Source organism: Alternaria conjuncta (genome assembly GCF_024043145.1).
Source record: "Alternaria conjuncta strain BMP 0040 chromosome Unknown scaffold_4, whole genome shotgun sequence".
In the NCBI taxonomy this organism is placed as follows: domain Eukaryota; kingdom Fungi; phylum Ascomycota; class Dothideomycetes; order Pleosporales; family Pleosporaceae; genus Alternaria; species Alternaria conjuncta.
Window position 1 is genome coordinate 133,236 of NW_026250093.1, and position 20,839 is coordinate 154,074.

At 52.2% G+C, this 20,839-nt stretch overlaps 10 protein-coding genes across 10 annotated transcripts; 3 read left to right on the forward strand and 7 right to left on the reverse strand.

Annotated features, from left to right (window-relative positions):
* Nucleotides 1–1,082: 1,082 nt before the first annotated feature.
* J4E85_002867 (uncharacterized protein) lies at nt 1,083–2,324 on the reverse strand (the record flags this gene model as incomplete). The annotated part of the gene is made up of 1 exon (XM_051467140.1): nt 1,083–2,324. The coding sequence occupies one exon, from the start codon at nt 2,322–2,324 to the stop codon at nt 1,083–1,085; it is 1,242 nt and encodes a 413-aa protein (XP_051328299.1).
* Nucleotides 2,325–2,960: 636 nt separating this feature from the next.
* J4E85_002868 (uncharacterized protein) lies at nt 2,961–4,696 on the forward strand (the record flags this gene model as incomplete). Its single annotated transcript, XM_051467141.1, has 4 exons — nt 2,961–3,022; nt 3,075–3,384; nt 3,442–4,620; nt 4,679–4,696. The coding sequence occupies 4 exons, from the start codon at nt 2,961–2,963 to the stop codon at nt 4,694–4,696; spliced, it is 1,569 nt and encodes a 522-aa protein (XP_051328300.1).
* Nucleotides 4,697–5,148: 452 nt separating this feature from the next.
* Nucleotides 5,149–5,751, forward strand: J4E85_002869 (uncharacterized protein; the record flags this gene model as incomplete). The annotated part of the gene is made up of 2 exons (XM_051467142.1): nt 5,149–5,313; nt 5,368–5,751. 2 exons carry the CDS (start codon nt 5,149–5,151, stop codon nt 5,749–5,751), a joined length of 549 nt encoding a protein of 182 aa, XP_051328301.1.
* Nucleotides 5,752–5,954: 203 nt separating this feature from the next.
* Nucleotides 5,955–7,050, reverse strand: J4E85_002870 (uncharacterized protein; the record flags this gene model as incomplete). The annotated part of the gene is made up of 2 exons (XM_051467143.1): nt 5,955–6,053; nt 6,106–7,050. The coding sequence occupies 2 exons, from the start codon at nt 7,048–7,050 to the stop codon at nt 5,955–5,957; spliced, it is 1,044 nt and encodes a 347-aa protein (XP_051328302.1).
* A 511-nt stretch (nt 7,051–7,561) lies between these two features.
* On the forward strand, nt 7,562–8,177 carry HUS5 (SUMO conjugating enzyme Hus5; the record flags this gene model as incomplete). The annotated part of the gene is made up of 3 exons (XM_051467144.1): nt 7,562–7,596; nt 7,649–7,833; nt 7,924–8,177. 3 exons carry the CDS (start codon nt 7,562–7,564, stop codon nt 8,175–8,177), a joined length of 474 nt encoding a protein of 157 aa, XP_051328303.1.
* An 856-nt stretch (nt 8,178–9,033) lies between these two features.
* On the reverse strand, nt 9,034–10,029 carry PAB2 (poly(A) binding protein Pab2; the record flags this gene model as incomplete). Its single annotated transcript, XM_051467145.1, has 4 exons — nt 9,034–9,249; nt 9,307–9,394; nt 9,587–9,843; nt 9,952–10,029. 4 exons carry the CDS (start codon nt 10,027–10,029, stop codon nt 9,034–9,036), a joined length of 639 nt encoding a protein of 212 aa, XP_051328304.1.
* Nucleotides 10,030–10,671: 642 nt separating this feature from the next.
* Nucleotides 10,672–11,342, reverse strand: J4E85_002873 (uncharacterized protein; the record flags this gene model as incomplete). The annotated part of the gene is made up of 2 exons (XM_051467146.1): nt 10,672–11,260; nt 11,314–11,342. 2 exons carry the CDS (start codon nt 11,340–11,342, stop codon nt 10,672–10,674), a joined length of 618 nt encoding a protein of 205 aa, XP_051328305.1.
* Nucleotides 11,343–11,786: 444 nt separating this feature from the next.
* On the reverse strand, nt 11,787–12,481 carry J4E85_002874 (uncharacterized protein; the record flags this gene model as incomplete). The annotated part of the gene is made up of 2 exons (XM_051467147.1): nt 11,787–12,387; nt 12,435–12,481. The coding sequence occupies 2 exons, from the start codon at nt 12,479–12,481 to the stop codon at nt 11,787–11,789; spliced, it is 648 nt and encodes a 215-aa protein (XP_051328306.1).
* A 1,289-nt stretch (nt 12,482–13,770) lies between these two features.
* On the reverse strand, nt 13,771–14,568 carry J4E85_002875 (uncharacterized protein; the record flags this gene model as incomplete). The annotated part of the gene is made up of 1 exon (XM_051467148.1): nt 13,771–14,568. One exon carries the CDS (start codon nt 14,566–14,568, stop codon nt 13,771–13,773), a length of 798 nt encoding a protein of 265 aa, XP_051328307.1.
* A 2,049-nt stretch (nt 14,569–16,617) lies between these two features.
* On the reverse strand, nt 16,618–18,043 carry J4E85_002876 (uncharacterized protein; the record flags this gene model as incomplete). Its single annotated transcript, XM_051467149.1, has 6 exons — nt 16,618–17,074; nt 17,127–17,524; nt 17,572–17,639; nt 17,688–17,724; nt 17,780–17,875; nt 17,927–18,043. 6 exons carry the CDS (start codon nt 18,041–18,043, stop codon nt 16,618–16,620), a joined length of 1,173 nt encoding a protein of 390 aa, XP_051328308.1.
* Between the last annotated feature and the right edge of the window lie 2,796 nt (nt 18,044–20,839).

A 20,839-nucleotide genomic window follows, 5' to 3' on the forward strand; every position in this document is an offset into this window, starting at 1 on the left:
CTTGAGGGGTGGCTCTCATGATGCTTTCGTGTATGTGAGCAGGTTACGCAATGTATAAGAAGTCGTCGCGCGACTAATTCCTCCTCCGACAGGCGTAGACGCTTGGAAGCATCAATCTTGGGTGGCTGCTGCGTGGAATTAGAGGTACTGGCTCCTGGAGCTCCATTGGGACTCCATGGGCGCTTTCTCTGGGGATGGGCTGCCATATGTCATAGGCCGATATCGAATATAATATGGATAAAGTCACTTTTTTTCGATGTGAGAAAGAGGATGAGCGCAGCTGAGATCGATATGCCAGGTGATAGGCCAAGCCGCGCAGGTGAATAGGTAGCTAACGGGTGTAAGTAAGCCCGCTTCTCTGTTGAAGCGGCTAAGACTAAAGATAGAGCTGCGCACAGCTAAAAAGAGGCGTGTTATACCCCCTCTAGCAGCAGCAACAGGCTATAATAAATTATAAGAGGGCTATTATAAGGAATTAGGGGTATGCGGGCTGTTGCTTCGCGAAAATTACACCTTGCAGGGCCGCTTCGCGGAAGTTAGAGACTCCGTATTGTATTGTTAGATATACATCAAACCTTCACCGGTCGAAGGTGGCTTATCTGAGGGCTAAACCCATCTGGGTCAAGCCAACCGAGGTCGTCAAGCCACATGCACATGCAATCACAAGTAGGCCCCCAGGTTTCATTATTCGCGCGACGAAGAGTTTCGAAGGGCTTACGATACGAATACGCCATGTCTAGCTTTCTAGGTTGTGCTGCACATGAACCAAGGACCTGTATGTACTGTTCACAGTAACATCGCCCACGCTTGCGAGATGCAGTGTTATGTAGCAACTGGAGCAATTTGAGATAGTACTGCAAGCTGACAATGCTATCTTCAATTCCTCTTGGGCTATGCCTGTTTTACCCATCCTTCGCACCCCCGCAGACGAGCCTAGTGATACTACCTTGAATCTTCAATTGCGCGCCATCTCTCTTTCTCACTTTTCATAGAACATTGAAACACTAGATCTTGTTCCATGGGTGGCGGAAGTGCCACTCAGTGCGGTCTGGTGTAGCTGGGCTGGCCTTTTCGCATGCCCACTAATCTGGTCTTGAGTTCGGAAGCGGTTCCCACCCAACGGTCGTCCTTCCTCCATCGCTCTCATCTTCTTCCTCTTCTTCCGAGTCGTCGTCGTAGACGCGTCGTAGCTTCCCACTCTGTTCCAAAGCTGCCATCCGCGCTTCACGCATACGAGGCGCCTCGACTGTAGCGGCTCGAATACTAGGCTGCCCCAAAGCTATGAAATGCACTTTACGGCGCTTGAAAGCGTCTGTTGTGCGGTCTTCTGAGATCGTGTACTTCAGTTCTCCGCGAGTAAATCTGTGCCCTGAGCAAAACGTCCATTCATTCGCGATTGCTGGAGACCGATGATCAAACTTGTCAACAGGTTGTGTCCGAGCGCTTTCTGACGGCGCATGGGCAGTTGTCGTCTGCTGGCTGCCGAAGTTGCGCATAGCCTTCATCTGCGCGGGTGTGGCGGGCCCAGTTGTTTTGGGTCTATCAATCTGCTGGCCGCCTGGAGGCATAATACCCCTCATTTGTCCATTCGTCATTGCTTGCAGCGTTTGTGCTCGTGCCTGGGTCAGGTTTGCCATAGGAATCTGGGAAGACGCACCTTGCGGCTGAAAAGCCATAGCTTGTTGCGGCTGTATTATCGCAGGTGTCTTCATCCCAACAGGTGTCATCATGTGGGATGATGGGGACGCGGTTCCCTCGGCAGTTCCAGGTCGGTTTGGCTGGACCGGCGGCTCGTGAGGTCGTGTCCATACATCGTTGAGATAGTCTTTACGATGCTTGCGTTGTTGCTCGAGCTGCTTGTTGTTTTCAGCTGTTTGCGCAGCTGCGTTGAAGATCTCGCCGGATGGGGTTGGAGGCTCAAACCTCGGACGGCCATTCTGGGGCCTTTCGGTTACTGGGTTTGAAGATCGAAAAAACGGAGGGAGGTTCTCGGAACTGTTGGGCGGAAGGTTGAGAGTCTCATGATCCCGCTTGAGATTTACGCGTGGCAATGCTTTCCTCCTCCTGGAATCCGCTGGGGGCGTTTCCCCCAAGCCTGCCGGTATGCCTGTCCAACGTGGTGGGGTAGGGGTGCCGTGGTCCCTCCGAAGGTTGTACAGTGATCCTGTCTGCTTGATCCCTGCCTGCTCACCAAACTTTGGTTGCGCAGTATCCACCTCGTAAGTATCATCATGTGGAGCTTTTGCCGCCTTGATGGACCCAGGCTGGGCTCTTGTTCGTCCCATACCCACGAGGACACCCGGTGAAAAGCTTGTGGTCATCATTGTGGAAATGCCTGTTTACGTTTTTTTTATTTGAAGAGTCGGCAGGCTGAGGATCAGCAATCCGACGAGGTTCTGGTGTTCGTCGGGGTATTTGTCCACGCAATGTTGGCGGTTGTGTGGTTGCTGGTGGTAAGATGGAAACTGTCAAGTCAATCTGGATCCAAATCTAAATGAGGGACTCGCGAATTTGGGCGGCACTGCGTGTTCCACGATTTTGAACCAGGCTTTCGTTACGGAAGGGTGAGTTTCCGTGCAAGACGAGCGGGAAATAGCGGTGTGGGCGCGAACACCAGTCCTATACGACGGTTTCGTCGACAACGTCTTTGGGCGACTCAATGAGGTAGAGTAAAGTTGGCGAGTGAAGGAGATGGCGACTTGCTATCTGATCCAAAGATGACATTTGCGGTGTGGATTGGAAGATGCGTCTTTGTGCGGGAGAAGAGGCTGGTGTGCGAGGACCGCGCGTGTCGACGTGTACGCAGCGTGCAGTCTTTCCTCGGCACAGCCTCAGCCTTCATGCACAGCCCGCTTTCCAACAAGTTGCCTTAATGGAAGGTTGGCGATCGCCCGCATTGCTAGATCCGCAACAATTTGGCAGCTTTGCATGCTAGATTGGACAACTATCGCATAGTCAACATGTCTGTTATAGTGGTGCGCGACCCACATTCGTCCTGGTACACACCAGTTGCGGGTCAGGAGTAAGTATTATCAGCCAATCAGAAGAAGTGCAGAGAAGGCTAAAAGCCGTAGGAACCGAAACATCGCGGCGGAAGCGTATCGGGCTGCCATCGAACACCTCAAGAACGAGCTGGACATTTCCCTCGACGGTTCAGTCCCTCACAAGTTCCAAGCGTCCATAAAGGATGTCTTCAGCGTGGTGGAGAATGCCAAGAAAGATTACGAAGACAAGAGCAAGCAGGACAAGCATGCAGAGATGAGACAGTCGCTCGAGAGGCTGTCTGCTCGCATTATGTACTATGGCAAAATCATGGATACTCTGGCGCAGCATCACCCTGAGTACGTGGCTCTGGTGTGGGGTGCCATGAAGTTCGTTCTGATCGTAGGTTGTACCTTGTTCAAGCTTGCCCTATCGCTTGTAGTGTACTGATATCGAAAGGGGGTGATCAACCGAGCGACCCTCTTCGAAAAGCTATCGCAAGCCCTCATCTCTATTGGTGACGTGTTGCCACGCATGGATCTGAGTGCGGAGCTGTATCAAACTCAGTACATGGAAGCTGCGCTTTCACGGCTGTTCACATACATCATTCTCTTTCTCCGCCTCTGCGTGCGCTGGTACAAGAAAAGCCCTTTGGGTCGCATCTGTTCTGCTATCAAGACACCGTTCGAGCTTGGCTATCAAGAGCTGGTGAACCATATCCAGGAGTGTTCGAAAGCGGTGGACGACCTTGCCAGCGCTGGCGCTCGAGCCGAGATCCGCGACGTCCATACCCTAGCGATGCTGCAACATGCGCAGCTTCGAGAGCTTGATGCGAAGCTGGCGGGCGTGATGGAAGGACAGAAGAAGTTTGCAGCCCACATTACCCAACTGCTACAGGTCGCAACTTCGCACAAAAGCATTACGGAGCGGATAGGCAACGACGTCTGCAGTATAAGCAAGACAGTATATCGTATCGAGTTCAACGGAGTGATGCAATTCTTCGAACCGAAGGTATTGCCCGAGACAGCCCTGCTCAAAGTGCGATCGCTCGTGCGTCGGGATACGACACCAAGCTTGCCTAGCCCTAATGAACAGAGAGTACGCAAGACTGTCTTGGACTGGGCTTTTGGGAAGGGATCGTCGCTTCTCGTCGTTCAAGTCGGCATTCGTGCGCAAAAGCAAGCGAAAGAATTGGCAACGAATGTTATCCAGAATATGAGGCTCGGAAGTCGGCGCGTCTTCTGGTGTTTGCCTTCGGGCCGCACGTCTTCAGACGCGCAAACCATCGAGGAGCTGTTCAAAGGCATCATTTTCCAGGTACTTCAACACTCAGGTGATCTGGTCAGCAGCTGTGCTGAGCAGTTGAACCTCTCAAAGATTCACGCTACTCATACGGAGCGCGAATGGGTCGATCTTGTCTGCCTCCTCTTTTCCAAATTACCGACAGCCTTCGTAATAATCGAGACCGAAGCGCTTCAGAAGGCATACCGACACGATCCTGATTGGACCAAACGGCTCTGCGAGTATCTTCAAATCATCGCTGACCGAAGCTCAGAAGCAGGATGTGAGCTGAAAATCCTGCTCGTCCTGTATGGAAACTCTCATCGAGGCGGTGCAGCTGCTTCAAGCTCGAAGACTGTCCGTGTCGCGACATTGCAGCCGCCAAATCCAGTACCTCCACATCTGCGGCATGTAGCGCGTCGATCCGGGTTAGTAGCTAAGGGTTGGAAGATGCAAAGGCCAAAAGGACGAATATAGTCGGAAGCGATAGTCATTCAGTCAGAATGAAGAACTTGCAGTGTGGTTGACGGCATGGAAGAAGGGACAGACCGTCCAAGAAGGGCTGTCTGCAATCAAGGGATGCACGTGACTTATCGATACGCACCTACCATCGCGCGAGCGCGACTGCCCATCATTTCGCGCCCGCATCATCACCTTCCCTCCCAACTTCATCCACCCAAAATCCATCACATCTCAGTATCCACCCCGCACTACCACGCGATCTAAATCCATACTATCACCACTGAATTACATCACCACACAATGATGCTCACGACATCCTTCTTCTCACACCAAATGCCGCACTACTCCGCATACACGCCACCGCGATCATCACCACTATCCGAGCGCTCCGCAAATGCAGCCCCACGAACCTTCGATTTCACCATGTCGTCGCCTCTCAAGGAGAAGTCGGCGATGCCACAACGCGCGTTCAAGGCCAATCCGGTGATGCAGACGCGCGACGCCACGACGAAGCGCAGGAGGGACATGTTCTTCAAGCGCGTACAGAACAATCGGGACGACAAGAAGTGGGAGTCGCGAGGCGAACAAGTACGTGATGCAATCGTACACAGACGCGACTAGCAATGCTAATTGATGACGCAGATCCAACAACTAGACTTCGTATCTGAACGGAAGCGCTGGGAAGCGGAAAAAGCGCGTCAAGCACCCCAAGAGAATGACGACATCGATGAGGAGACCATGGACGACGCGCCATTACCTGTACTCCCAACTTACGCGCCTCAATCTGATCCCGAGATGACCGAAGCCGACTACGTCGCCGCACAAGAGGAGTACGAGCTACAGCAATTGATCGCGTCAATGGAGCAAGAATCGGATGCGCGGTCACAGCATTACGGCAGCGATGATGATGACTATGACTCGATATTCATGGAGTGCGCGACAGCGGCGCACGATCAGCAGCAACCACAACGCGCGCAAGACGCGTTCGGAGGGGACGCGATGGATATGGACATGATGGATTGCTGAAAAACCATTCGAAATCGGAGACTCTCGAGATTAGCCAGGGATCGCCCCAAAGAAGGTGACCTGGTAGTGACATCATAGGGACTCTACACATGTTGTAAGACGGGAATTTGGCATCTCAGTATAACAGATTGCTTGGGGGAAGGCATCATATGTACATTGGGTATCTGGGAAGAATGAAGCAGACGAGTTATCGCGCAAGGAGATCACTGAGTCGGGCAGCCCTGATCCATATCCTGAAGCGCCTCCTGCGCAGCATTCATGTCACCCACCAGATCGGGCGGTGGAGAGCCAGCGGCTTGCATCTACATAATTATTAGCACCTGTCGCATCACGCTTCAAGAAACAATCACATACCTTCTGCATCCTCTCAACAATATACTCCCTATCCTGCGCGTTGTCGTCACTGTATCCTTTCCTCTCAAACCTGCCCACAATCTCCCTAACCAGCGTCTGCTGCTCCTCATACCTCTTCAAATCATCCTTCTCACACTTCTCCTTGTTCTTGTCCATCCACGCCGGGAACTTGTCGTCTAGCTCCTTCATCGGCTCGTACAGGATATCCTTGTTGGTAAGCTGCTCCATCATGCCCATGAGCACTTTGCTGAAGTCCTCGTCGCCACCTTCGCCCGCACCACCGAAACCACCAGATTCCATAGACGCGAGCATCTGCGCGAGGATATCGTCTTGAGACGAGGATGCGGCGGCTGAGGTTGCGGTATCAGAGGAGGATTGCATGCGCTCCATAGTCTTCTTGATGGTTTCCTGGAACGTCTTCTCTGCTTTTGCAGCAGTCGCCTTCTCAGACGGACCAGACGCCGTTTTTTCCTTCGCCTCGCCCGCCCCCTCACCCGCATGCGCATGCACATGTTCATGCCCAAGCGCAGGATCTTCCAACGGATTCGCGCCCCCCATCTCCGCACTCATCTCCTTCATAATCTCGTCGAACTGTTTCTGGAAGTCGCCCTGACCAAGCAACTGCTCCATCTCCTTCTGCAGCTGCTTCTGAAACGCATCCTGGTCTTCCATCATGAGTTCCGCGGGGGAGATGTCTGAGGCTGGCCTGCCGGGCCCGGATGACGACGGCGCATCGCTGGTCTTGGGGTAGGCTGCTTCTATTGACGAGGCGGTGGGGGCTTTGGCGTCGAGCTTCGTGTTTGCGAATTCGTCGAGGACATCGTCGAGGTCCGAGAGGTCGTCTTCTTCGGGGTCGGAGGCTACTTCGGCGGGGGGAGGGGCAGTCGTGGTGGGTGTGGGTTTGGCGGGTTGCTGCTCTTCCTTCTTTGCGGCTGTGTCCGCCATCTTAGTGTAATGCAGTCTCACTGCGAGATACAGGTAAAGCTTCTATAGGGTCCAAGGAGGTACGATAGGAACAGGTAAAGAAGATCGTAGCTACCTAGACCAGACACATGCCATGTCAGCCTCGGCCCGCGCATACGCATTGGATCACATAAGCGGGGCAGGCACCGGCGCCAAGCCCTAGCGCGGGGCAGATCGCGCATCGCACCTTCCACCTTCGCGCGACGGGATCTAGCCCCAAATCCCAACGCTGCGGCGCCCGATAATTGTTGTCAGGTCACGTGCAACCGTAACTCGACTTCACTTGGTCCTCTTACCGTCTGCAATCCTCACCTTTACCGTAATCGTAGCACGTTGACAAGCGCGACGCCACACGCTCAAGCTCGCGATATATAAGACGCCGTCTTTGCAGTTTTCTCGCTATCTTTACCGCACGCTCTGCCGGTATCTCAGCACCGAAATCCAGAGGACAAGCTAGAGGCGCAACGGCCAGCCTTGCACCTACACCGACACCATGTCTCTTTGCGTCAACAGGCTCTCGGAAGAGAGGTACGCGCTCCTACTCCTTCACACGTGTGATCTCCGCTAACGCAGCAGCCAGAAAGTCATGGCGACGAGACCACCCCTTCGGCTTCTTCGCAAAGCCCATGCGCGGCTCCAACGGCATGATGGACCTAAAGCGATGGGAATGCGGCATACCAGGCAAAGAAAAGACGATATGGGAAGGCGGTCTGTTCAAGCTCGAAGTCGCGTTCCCAGATGAATACCCTACAAAGCCACCGAAGTGTACGTCCCCACACCTCCCAGCCCATGTCCATTCCTCCTGCGCCAAACTCCCAAACCCATCTGCCTAACAGCTAACTAATCCGCTCACAGGCAAATTCGTCCCACCCCTCTTCCACCCAAACGTCTACCCCTCCGGCACCGTCTGCCTCTCCATCCTCAACGAAGAAGAAGGCTGGAAGCCCGCCATCAACATCAAAGAGATCCTGCTGGGCATCCAATCACTCCTCGATGAACCCAACCCAGAGAGCCCAGCACAAGCCGACGCGTTCAACCTGTTCAAAAAGGACAAGGCGGCGTATGAGCGTAAGGTCAAGCAGATCGTCAAGGAGAACCCGGCGCCGTAGTACGTTGTCAGAGCGCCAAGGGAAGAGCTACACATTGTCGGGGATGAGATGGGGGGAGAGGTGGTGTACCGTGGGGTGAAGATACCTTTTGGTTATATGTGACTAACGGTTCGTGAGGGCCGTTATGTGGGTTGGGTATGGGATGGTATGGTCAGGCCTCGACGGGCAGTTATGCAGCGGTCAAGCTGTCTTCCACTCAGCCGCGGCGGACACTGCCCAGACGAGGTGGATGTGCACTTGCATTTTCTTTCTTTCTTTGCCTTGGCTTCTTGGCTTTTTGGCTGAGGCGCGCTTAGTATGGAAACGTCCTTTTGATGAGATACGGATCCTGGCGTTTGGGCGAGGTTCCCAAGCATTGTATGGGTGCTTAGATGGTGGGAGAAAAGCCGCATGTGGCTATGATACCTGGCTTTCTTCTCAGTCTCCTGGCATATCGCGCATGGAGTAATATACACGATTGGTTCATGTTTGTCGTCTTGTGAATCAATGCTCATGTGCTGCATCGTTCAAAACCATGGTCGCGGTAAAGATACTCGATATTATGGGTTCCACACGCAAAGAAGAACAGCATACAGCGAAGCAAAGAAACATATATTAAACCCATCCGGTCCCTCAGAAAACCCGGTTGATAAGAAGTCCTGCAGCCCTTTCGCCGCATCCTCACGACATGTGTCCAACAATCGTCCTAATAGTACAAGCCTCGGATCTTACAGATAGTCACCGCGACTCCCAATCCAATTTTGTGTCCTTTGTGTCCTTTGTTCCACCCTTGCCTCGAGAACCCCAATATAGCAATACAGAAACGGCGACCTAAGTCTGGTGGTATGACGCGTGCCGGTGTTGTCGTGTCACACCCTTAGTATGGGCGGTATGCCGATCCGCCTCTTCCGCCACGGTATCCACCACGGTAACCGCCTCCTCGTGGAGCGCCGCCGCCGCCGCCGTAGCCGCCGCCGTAGCCACCACGGCCGCCGTATGGTGAGCCGCGTCCGCCGTATCCGCCTCGAGGACCGCCTCGGCCGCCGCGCCCGCCTCGTGTCATACCGGGGAGGTTCGTTCGCTTGGGGACGACCTAGATTTTTGTTAGCTACCGGTCGCGTATCAAATGCCGATTGTGCTGTTCTCATACCTTTAGATTCCGGCTGCGGAACTGGCTGTTGTCAAGGACCAAAGCCTCATTGACCAGATGCGGTTCTGTGAACTCCACATACGCATACCTGCATACGCTCATTAGCGTTCCGATCTTTCTGCCAAACTCTTGCCAGGTAGCGAAAGATATTTTCGCCCAACTGTGACCCCAACAACATGTACGCGACTGTACGCGCGCGCATACTGGTTGATGCATGAAAGCAAATAAAAAACTTGGAAATGCGCAAATCGTTCAAGGAAAACCTCCTCTTAGTACTGACCCTTTGGGATGACCTGTGAACTTGTCGAGCAATATGGTCACACGGTTAATGCTTCCGATGCTCTGGAAGTGGGCCTGGATCTCTTCGGGGGAAGCGCCGTAGTCGACGTTGCCGACAAAGACACTGCGCGCGTCGACGTCTTCTTTGCTCTCGCGCATCTCGTGGCGTTCTAGGTCCGTCTCGCTCTGCATTTGGCGCAGCTTCTGGGCTTCCTCCTCCATCTCTTGTACGCGTCGCCTCATTGCTGAGATCTCTTCCTACATTGCACTGTCAGCATGCTCTTCTATTTCGGAACTTGTATGCGCGACAGCAGCCCGCTATCCTGGACAAGTCTAACGCGCGCGTTGTGGTGGATGGTATCGTACCTCTTCGTTGGGGTCTTCGGCGGTATCGAGGCGCTCATCCTCCTCGCGCTTCTGTTCGATAACCTCGGCGTCGGACATGGTGATTTGGGTGTAGTTGAAAGTCTAGGAGCCACGTCAGTAAATGAGAGCATTTAACGGGCCGTCCATGACTTACCGGGCTAACGTGAATGTTCCGGGGGCGTGAATGGTAATTAGATTGCGACCGTTGGGCGGTGGAATTTCCTTTTTGCTGCGATAAGATCAATCACAGATTGCGACGACGTGTAAATGACTGGTGGAGAGTGTGTAGGCTGAAAGGCAGCTGACAGAGGTGAAGGTAATGTTGCTCATACGAAATGACGAATGGCGCTGGGGAAGCTCGTAGCGCGACGCTAACAAGGCAGCGGAGCCTCACTTATGTAAGCACGGGCCAGCTGCAAAGCTGCGTCAGACTCACGACCGACACCTTTGTTCCACTCAGTCATGGCATTGTCAACGCCTTTCACCAGTACGAGTTTGAAACATGAAATTCATTCTTTTTGAGAAAACCGAGCCTTCTTAGATAGTGATGTCTTTTGTTCTGCCGAAGGGACCATCCAAAGTCACCTAGCTCTCGCCTTTCCCTCCTCACGTCAAAGACTTCCAAGGTTGGGATCAATTGCAAGCCTGCCTTGTTGTCATGCTTCCTTTCAGCCGTCTTTCCAGCTTGCGAATAAGCCAAGCTTTCCCTGGAACCGTGTACTACAGGCAGACCACCATGCTGTAGTCTTCGCGTGCAAGAACTCGGTTCTTGTCTGGTAGCTCGCTCAGCTGGTGCTGCTTTCGGAGTATACGACACAGATACTGCTTCGGCAGGTCGTCGATCATCGCGAACTCCTCCACGTCCATATTTTTCACACCATCGTTGATGCAGAATGCGTCTACGATGAGCTGAAGGAAGGGGTCGTTGTTTGGCAAAGACTCAAACATCCATTGGACAGCCCAAGCCCTGACACTGCCTCCTTTTGAGAGATCATCAAACATCCTGTTCATCACTGCCTTCTTCAGTGGTCCAACTGACAGTTCTGCCGCCACCAGGTAGGCCTTGAGCATGCAGTTCATCTCATCGCCATGCATGTCGACAGAAGGGCGCAGTCTTGTCTCATATATCCAATCAACGAAGACATCGAAGCCTTCAACTGTCGCGTTGTGCATGCGATGCTCTTTGACCCCGTGGACGAATACCCGACGGAAATATCCGGAATAGTGCCTCAAAAGCCGCTTGTGTAGAGTGTACCGCTTTCCCTCATCTCCGGCTATGACAACGACGGTCTCTGATGCGGCAACGGCGCTATGTCAAATGATTAACATACTTCTTTGCGATTTCCACGGTCAGTCACTTACCTTGCGCGAGGTGCTTCAACTTTCTTCATGATTCCGCCTTGGATGTGAAGTGCCTTTGTCCTTTGCTGATATGGATGGACGCTGATGTTGCCTACACTCTGCAAGGATCAAGAAGAACAGTTAGAGGAGAACGTGGTGTAGGTGAGAAGAGGTAGGAGGAAGATCTACAAAGCTTCCTACTACTTATAGCAAGATGGGCAGTGAACTGTGTAAGGTGAGGGCCATCCTGCTCTCTCACCTAGGATGCTTCCTATCACCGCTCGTTTTACTCTTCAATGTCATTTACCTGGTCAGAGATCGCAAAGTACGGTTAGATGCACTAAAATACTAACTTCAGTTCTAACCTACACGTAATATGTTGATTGGAGGCAATATCGTTCATTCAGATAACGCTTGAGTATCTGAAGCTAGACACACGTGAATGATGCTACAACTTGAACGTATGAAGCTTCGGCCTGCCCAGTCCTAGCACCCTAGTTGTAATCTTCACGCTTCAAAGATGTGGTCGATGCTGCTCCTGCCTTGAAATCTCTCATCCTGACCAGATAACGAACAAGAAAGTCCTTGGGCAGCTGGGGTAGCAAAGCTACAACCTCATCGTTCATGGAGCTCATAGTTTCTTTGAAACACCACAAGTCCACGACCAGCCGAATCAAGGGGTCGCTCTCGGGCAGATGTGCATAGCAGTAGATAATACCGTGACAACCGGGTATTTTTAGCGGACCGGCTCCTTGATAGCAGACGAAGAGGTCCATGATAGCCGATTTGAGTCCTGGAGCCAGTAGTCGATCTGCCAAAATATACGACCGAAACTTGGGACCAATGTGATTGACGGTCTTAGCTGGGAACTCTATCGGAGCGACAACGCCGGTGTATATCCAGTCAACAAAGACGTCGAACGCGTCGGTATCAATATCGATGAGAGTAACGACTCCGTCATCCGTCTCCTTGAATGCGCCCGAAAGTGCTCCACGAAAGTAGCCGGAGTGATGTTTGAGAAGGTCGATGTGTAGGTTGTACTTCTTGCCCTCAGCACCAACTTTGACGATTGTGGTGTCCGAGACTGTTGCGACGCTATGCGAGGATCAGTAATGTTTTGTGATGCACGATGTGAAACATACCTGGGGGTAAGCACCCTATCAGCGGACGAGGGCTCCTCAGTCGCCATCTTCGGGTAGTGTGCGGTGATGGAGGACAAGAAGAGAGGACGAATATTGGTTATCGCTTAGGCGGAGCGAGACACGCCGAGCTCCGTTGTGGCGCCGAAGGGAAAGTGAAAGTGAAAGTGAAGACGTGTCGTGTTGATATATTGCTGTTTTGGGTTCCAGACACGACCTTAAACTTGTCTGTTAACTCCAAAGTTCACAGCTCAAAGAAAATACCAGCCCGCGAGAGTCTCTAAGACTAGCCATAGCGACGTCAATCGTGACACCGATCCCACGGTTTAGTTAGTCTCTACCCACACTGAGGTAAGTGCCGACCGCGCATCTCGTGTCAATATAGATACTATCATAGCTACGACGAGGGCGTTAGAAGTCAAGTATGGGATGCAGATGCTTGTCTTGACTCTCCAGGTAGGTTCATAAAAAGAACCTCGGGCGCGGGTGAACAATGCGCAATCCAACAGCCATATTCTTTTGGATTACCTACAACACACCATAACATGTTCTTCTCGAGAGAATCATGTACGATTTTGATATGATCGCGGTATGTACTCCAGCTGATACGGTGCGCAACCTAACAATGGACGAGATAAACTTGGGGATGCAAACAGTATACTTGTGAAAGTATCGATTGTTGTATTGACTACACTAACTTGGTTGACTACAGCTCGACTTCCATGGCTGATAGTGGTGCCACAGCCTGCGGTATACATATTACCATAACTTGATAACCGCACAGATTAGAGGATGATGTAGGCTCCTACCCTAATATATTTTTCGAAGAATGCGACATAAGTTGTGGCAACCACTGATGTCGGTAAGAGGTCCCGTGTGAACGTAGTGAGCACACCCAGATATTCAGATCGTTGTTGTGATCGAGCGTCTACTCCGTCTCAACCTCATCGCGATCCACGAAGTCGCTTCGCTTAAGCCCAGGAACTCGGAGTGAAATCTTAAGAACTTCGTTACACACCGTCGTATCGAGGGTACAGCTGTGTGGAGATGTAGCGTCACGGTGTGTAAACCACCTCGGTGTCTTCATCCCGTCCATCTTCTTGCGCAGGCCGTTGACGCTTAAGCCGTCAAATGGCGCGACCGGTCGTGGAGACATAATGCCCAGGGTCTTCATTTGCTTCATAAGCGCACCAAGTAACACAGAGCTACACTCAAAGGGGGAAGGCGCCTCATATGGGGTTCTACACGTGTCTTCACCGCAATAAATGTCAACCCATTTATAGCACGCTTCTATCATCTTCGCAATAATCTCTATGCGTCGGGATTCTAAAGCTCCTGCTCAAGTTAGTTGATGATCTTCAAAGAACAAGGACGCATACGTACGAAGAATGCCAGGTGGAATGCCCAACTCCATGTCGCGGATGTTTGGCCGGTCATTTAGTTGCAGTGTCAGCTTGGTGGTACTGCCAAATATCGTGTCCACTTTGAACACCCAGGCCACGAACATCCACAGGATTAACTCGCGACTATACGCGTCTGATATTGGGTAAATTGTCCGAGTGTTCCTAACCCATACGTCCGCGATCAGGTCGAACGCTTCCCAGCATTGGTAATAGTCCACAAGCTTGGCGACTTTGGCAAGCAGCTCCAGACTCAGCATCTTGGGTACTTGGCGGAAGCGGAGATGAAGCATGTTCAAAAGTATAGCGAATGCTTCTGGGTCCCAGTCTGCGGTGTCCATGTGGTAAAACCCATCGTCTGCTTTGTGGTTTTCGCTCCAAGACATAATCTCGCTTTTGAACTTTGGCGAAGCTGTGATCAGGTGTTGGGACGAGACCTGATACACAAAACAAGAGCGTTCCGCATCATCGCCCAAATCGTCTTGAATTTCTGGCTCCTGCCTCGATCTTTCTGCCATCCTTCTCTTCTTCTGTGGCGGGCCTTCTACCTTCAGGTCTTGGTCTGCATCCTCATCTTCCTTACCCTCTTCTTTGATGACAGAGTTTTCGGCTGCATCGTCATCTTCGGCTTCATGGTCCCAAACAGCGAAGGGTGCACCCGGGTTGCGTAGGGTAAGCAATACGTCCCCAGATTCGGCTATGACAACTCGTTCGTTCGCGTTCGCGGGTGGCGTCATGACATTGGCGACGCGTCGCGATGTGGAAAGAAGACGTTAGGAGTGGTGATCCCCGCTTACTGTCCGGTCGCGCTAAGACGCGTCTTCCACGTGTTTCGTCAAAACATCTAACAACGCCACCTCATACAGACAAAATGCTAAACAGGTTTACAGACTACATTGAGATAAAGACATGCAAAGTAGGTAGCCTAACGTTGATGTAAGCTCTCGGGTGTTCTGTGTTTGCCTAGGCTGACGTGCCTCTGTGGACGCGTCGGCCATAACAGCAAGCACTACTATACTAACACACTCGCCTCACCTCGATGTCGTTTTAATAACTCATTAACTCATTGGCGCGAGAACGCGACAGGACGCCTCATGATGCAGTACGCATGCCACTACTACCTGACACCCCCGCGCGCATCCCTCTCGACGGGAACACGCCAGCTGGCCTAGAGGCTAGAGCTACCTGAGGTGTGTACGCCACAACACGCCATACGGCAAATAAGCTTCGCCATTTTACATTTGCCGGGAGTGCGGGTGATGCACATCAAGATCAGCAAAAAGCAAGTTCAGGGCTGCACGTGGTAAAAGCAACGAAAGCTAAAACCATCGTCTCTTCAAACCACTACACACCCATTTAACCACTAGCTTCTCAACGGCGCAATGCACTAACGTTTGACTGGTCCTGGACATGAATATCGCACCAGAAAGTGCTCGCCTAAGGCAACCTGCTCTAACGTCGACGTTTGGGTTTCGGGGTAATGTGTGGTGGTGATTTTGAAAGTGGATGAGTTCTTCATGTGAAGATCAGCGTAGGTCCAGGGGAATGTTCAGCCAATAACTTTGAGGATAATGGAGCCGTAGAGATCTTCGAAGTACACGCTCATGTTGTGGAGAGTTTTCGAACGCGTGGGTAGACCTTCCGGGAAATGAGACGGGAAACAGATGATTCAAAATCCAGAGATTTTTGGACTTGAAGGCTGCGACACTGAAGACTACAAATAGCGAAAGGCCAATAACCGTAGACGATGGCGAGTTCAACAACATAAAAAGAAGTATAATTCGGCAAATCTTGCACACCATCACAATGCACCTATGCACCCTCTCACTATTCCCGACACCATTCTCTCCAACACCCAAAAATCTCGCCACACCTTCTCCCCACCCACCTCTCCATCTCAGCTGAAGCTCTGCGCGTCACACCAGATCGTCCATCCATCAACATCTCATTATCGATAAACCTCCGATCGGACCGACTTCACCTCCCCGAAGCGCAATTCCCAGCTTACCGCCATACTTTCCCACCTTCCACCCTTCCCCTCCCGTCGCACGCAACGCACTACTCTTATCCATGGCCATCTTTTCGGACCTTCAGCCTCACATGCAACACGCATCACATCCCCGACAATCCAGCCCCCAGCCCCCGTAATCCCATCACCCACATGACCACGTTCTACTCATGCACAACTGCGCGCAATCAACCTGCACTCCACTAAAGGCCCGGAGAATTTTTTGACTGCACTGTGCCTGGCGTGCTGGCGCAGCTATCACAGCAGCGCCCCCACGGAGATGGATTGCCCAGATTAGTTACATCGGGATGTAGCGTGCGACACAGACGGATCTAGACGCGCGACTAGTGTCGCTGTGCCCGGTGGTACTTTGTGACATTGACATCGCGCTTTGCGATTCAATGACAGTAGTGTTACCTTTGTTCGGCCGTAACAGCTGCGTGGGGTGGACAAGGTGGTAATACTGTACGTACACATGAGGCCGAAGAGATGTCTTCGGTGGTTTTGTGTTTCAAGGCTGTGGGGTGAGGTGGTAGTCGCAGGGAGGTTCCTTGGGGCAAGTGCATAGGTGTGCGGGAGGTGAGGTGAAGTGGATGGCGGGCCGAAGGGGAGTTGGGATGACGTAGGGTTGTGATGCGTGGGTGTTGGTGTGAGTAGAGGAAGGTTTTGCTGAGAAGATAGTGTCAGTCCCATTGCTATTACGATCAGTATGCGTGTTGCGACTACGTGATTGTTTGCATGTGTTTTTATTGGTTTTGAGATGTATATGCATGACCATCTAGAGCTGCCATTTCGGCTGAGCTGTCGACTGAACATTCGTACTCAACCCATTGTTTCTTTGCTCCTCACTCAGCGGATCAAAGCCCACCGTGAACTGTGGTCTCCTCGGATGTGACTCCTCATCATCATTCGTCAACTCTTGTGTGCTCGTCCCGCTGCTCTTTATGCTGCATGGCCTGTCGTCTCCCTTCATGTGCTCCAGCTCGTAGGTAAGACCGTAGTCGTCGACGCGCTCCTCCACAACCTGGACTTCGTAGCTGACGAAGATGGCGCTGAGCGACTTCTCGATGATGGGCCAGAAAATGGGCATGGAGGCGCAGATGATGGCGAGGTCGATTTCGAGGCAGGTGAGGATGATGAGAGTTGGTGACCACCAGGTGTAGTCGACGTAGGGATAGGTTGCGCCTTTGGTTTCGACGATGCCGTGGAGTCGCCAGACTGATGTTCCGACAACGCTGTGATTATGTTAGCATGGAATGCTTGGGCGGGGTGCCATGAACGACTTACACAGCTCCAAAGGTGAACACGCCCGCCATTGCGAACACGTTCTTGGATCGCAGGTTTGGTGTTCGGAACAACACCATTGGCGCAATGAAGATGGAGATATCGAACAACATGTTGGTGGCCGCTTGCGCTTTGTACGTAGCGATGAAGCTGTCAAGGTCTCCGAGTCCGAAGCCGTAGCAATTCGCAGATACAGTTCGGTCCCAGTACCCGCGCACTGGAAAGCATGGAAACCATGCGGTGATCGAAAAGGCGATACCCCAAAGAGTCACAGCGACGAGGAGGCCAATGCAGATCCATCGCATGAGTCCAGCCTTGAAGATGCGGAGGTACTGGAGCAAGAGAGCAATCTTGATGACGCCGCAGTTGGTGACGTATATGGCCATTTCAAAGTAGTACAGCTGGATTGGTTAGCAAGTGGCACCATCCAGTTGAGGAATAAGCATACCCTCAGATATTCTACTAGACGGTTGTAGCCAATGTACAACATGTGCTCACCCAGTCCCTGCTTGACAGCTACTCATATTAGTCGAGATCATACCACAAGCATGGTAAACCACCTACAAAGACACATTACGACAGTGGCTGCCGTGTTCAACGACTAGATTGAGTTAGCTTCATGTCAAACACGTAAAAGCTGTCAACGGTGAACGTACCTGAGCAAGGAACACAAATGCATCATCCCAGCCCAATTCCTTGACGACTCTGATGCGGACATACAGACGGAAGAAAACTGCGAACCATGCTATGATCTATCTGTGAGGTTAGCGGATGGTGCATCGAGAAGTATCACGACATCGTACCAAGAAAGTGAGCGTAGTGCCGAACATCGTCGCCCTGCGATTCGACAAGGGCAGCTCCTCATCTGGATCCGGTGCATGCAGCACCATATCGGTGTACATCTGCTCCCATGTCGACATCGTGAAGAACGTCGTACCTGAGTAAAGTGGAACGCCAGCGCCGGCGCTGCTTTGGAAGATGCAGAAACTATAAGGTTGGCGAACGACCCACGCCGCAGGGCGGGAACGCAAGCCCTAATGACCTGACAGGATACCGTCTGCCGCCTTCTCCCACGAGGCTACGGTTGACGATTCAGGGCCGTTGCCAAGCTGGGTTCATGCCGTCCACGCAAGACTAACGCAGGTGGAGACGTGTTGGAGGCTCAACGCTAGATGATAAGCGAACTGCGATTAGCGGATGCTTGCATTTGACAGGTCCTCGCCCAAACCTTACGCAGGGGTACCGCTGGGAGAAACGCTTTCTGGACGCCGGATTTCTGGCCTGAGGGATCGCGCCACGGGCTGCGCGTGCGGCGTGCGAGAGAAGGTTCCACGGCGGTGAGCGCTGGTGTTGCTTTTAGACCGTCCATGTGTGCGGTACCCGGCTTCCATACACCACCCCGTTACCTCTTGCTGTAATTGTTCTTCCAAAAGGATAGAAAGTGAGGCCCTACTTTGCTTCGACACTTCCATCCCGCGTCCCGTGGCAGTATGGACTTTTCGGGGCTGTTACGCCTCATCGCCCCTGACTCCAGTATATGTACAAGGGTACCAGGAGTGACATGTCAATATCTGCCGTCTGCCGAGCACGAGGAACGCAGGTTCGAGGCTGAGGTACTCGCAAGTAGGCAGCCGCGATCATTCGAGGTTTTGCAGCAAGCGCAAAGATTGGCTGGATTGCGCATTCCCCTGCGGAACCTTGAATCCTTCGCAAAGAGCACTGGCCATTGATATCATCACCAGTTTAATCCTGCACACAGGGACGGCCGCCACAGATCTTCAAACACGGCCAGGGTGAAATTTCCGGGCCAATCGTTAGCCTCCGACGCCAGATGACTCGCTGATTCATCTCGTCGTTCTTCTTTGGGTGTCGCGCTAATCGCAATCGATCGGCGCAGGATTGTGTCTCATCTCTTGTGCTGGGATCCCGACTAATCGGCAAGGTCAACAACAATGCTATGTATATGTATCGGTGCAGGATCCTCGGATTCGCGACATGACACACTTGCCATCGTGTTCCTTCGATGGATCCTCCTACGCGGCGTCTCCGTTGTTCTGGTGCAACCGTGACGAGATTGGCGGGAAACAACGCCGAATCTCGTGTGTCTATGCGTCACGACGATACGCGACGAGATCCTGCATCCCGAGGTCGCTTGAAGGAGGAAGAATGGCGAGATGACTTTCACATGCATACCAGATGTATGACTGCCATGCCAATACTGAGGCTGAAGAGATGGAAAGGATCAAAATCGGTATTGGCATCGGAAACGCGGGATGTGGAGGCACCGACTTCGTGCCGATTTTCCACCTCTCAGCGTCACGTGCCACTACACTACTTTTCTTCAGATGTTTCAAGCATATCGTAAAGGTAAGGACATGATGCTCATCCAATTGATGGCGCTACCAGTCTATACTAACAGTCGTTACATTGCAATATCGGCCTCGTTCAGTCCAGAGAAATGAGACCTCGGGATGCGGCCGGCAAGCATCGGCTCTCAATCGTTTCCATCATTGTTGTCGATGCAATACCAGCATACACCCAGGACGCGCCTGCCTACTAGCATAACAGCCCGCTTGACCCTTCTCTACTGCTGCATTTATTCAGATACGCTGGTTCCAACCCTCAGCGGCCCGACGACTTTGCGGAAACCCCACTGAAGTACTATATCTCGCGAGCCGAGCAATCGTTCAGGTACATCGCGTTTCTATGCTCTCGCGCAATAATGCAGGGGTTGTCAATAATTCTCGAGGAGTCTTTTGTGCATATCCACGATTTTAGTGACCTCAGCCCGAACGTGTTCAACTCCCGGCGTCGAAGAACATCTATCGAGGAGACGGAGTACCTGCTGGCCCTCCTTTATAGAGCGCGTCTGCCACCCCCTAGCATCCCGGATGGTTTCATCTCTGGAACGTTTTCGCGCTTGTCCTGAAATATTGCCTCTACGGGCTCCAATGTCCTCCATCCATCTGAACCAACGAACGCACGTTTTGAGATGTCGATGCAGAGCTGTAGTAACTTTCGTAGCATCAGGGACTGATAGTTCCACAGCCAGGCAGGTTTTACATCCCACATAGAACTCGGAAAAATCGACCACGATCTTCAGGGTTTGTTTGGTCAGACTGGGAAGCTCCTCAGGCGCAACATCGGCGAGTTCGCCTCTTACCGCAAGGTCGTCTTGGTATGATATCAGCATACTCTCGAGGCTGCTCAGAACTACCCTAATCGTTGGGTCGACCCGCGTTAGGATATCCGATGGGTACGTCCGCATGCTGGACTTGACGTGTCGCAGGGCAAAACATGCATCCGAGATTCGGAGGATATCTACACGTGAGATAGTGTAAGACGCGCCATTGAAGAAAGCCAGGATACTGAACGATCTAGGTATCTGCAGAGCGATATAAGTACACTCCAAACATTCCTGTTCTCTTGGTGTTGGGTGAGGGTAATGGAGTTGTAGTTCAGAGGTGAGAATGTCGCTCTGTCTGACAAACAAGAGGTGCGCAACTCTACATGATCAGTCCAAGTGGGCGAAATTGGGTCCATGGGCTGACCTACCGAAGGCGCAAGTAGTAATTCCAATACGAAAACAAACTGAACGACTGGACCACGGAAGCTCGGTCCCGTACGAAGATATGCAGGCTTCGATGTTGGGCAGGCTCTCTAAGCAGTACTTGTACATCGCGGTCGTACCGAAGTCTGCGTAAGACATTTGACTG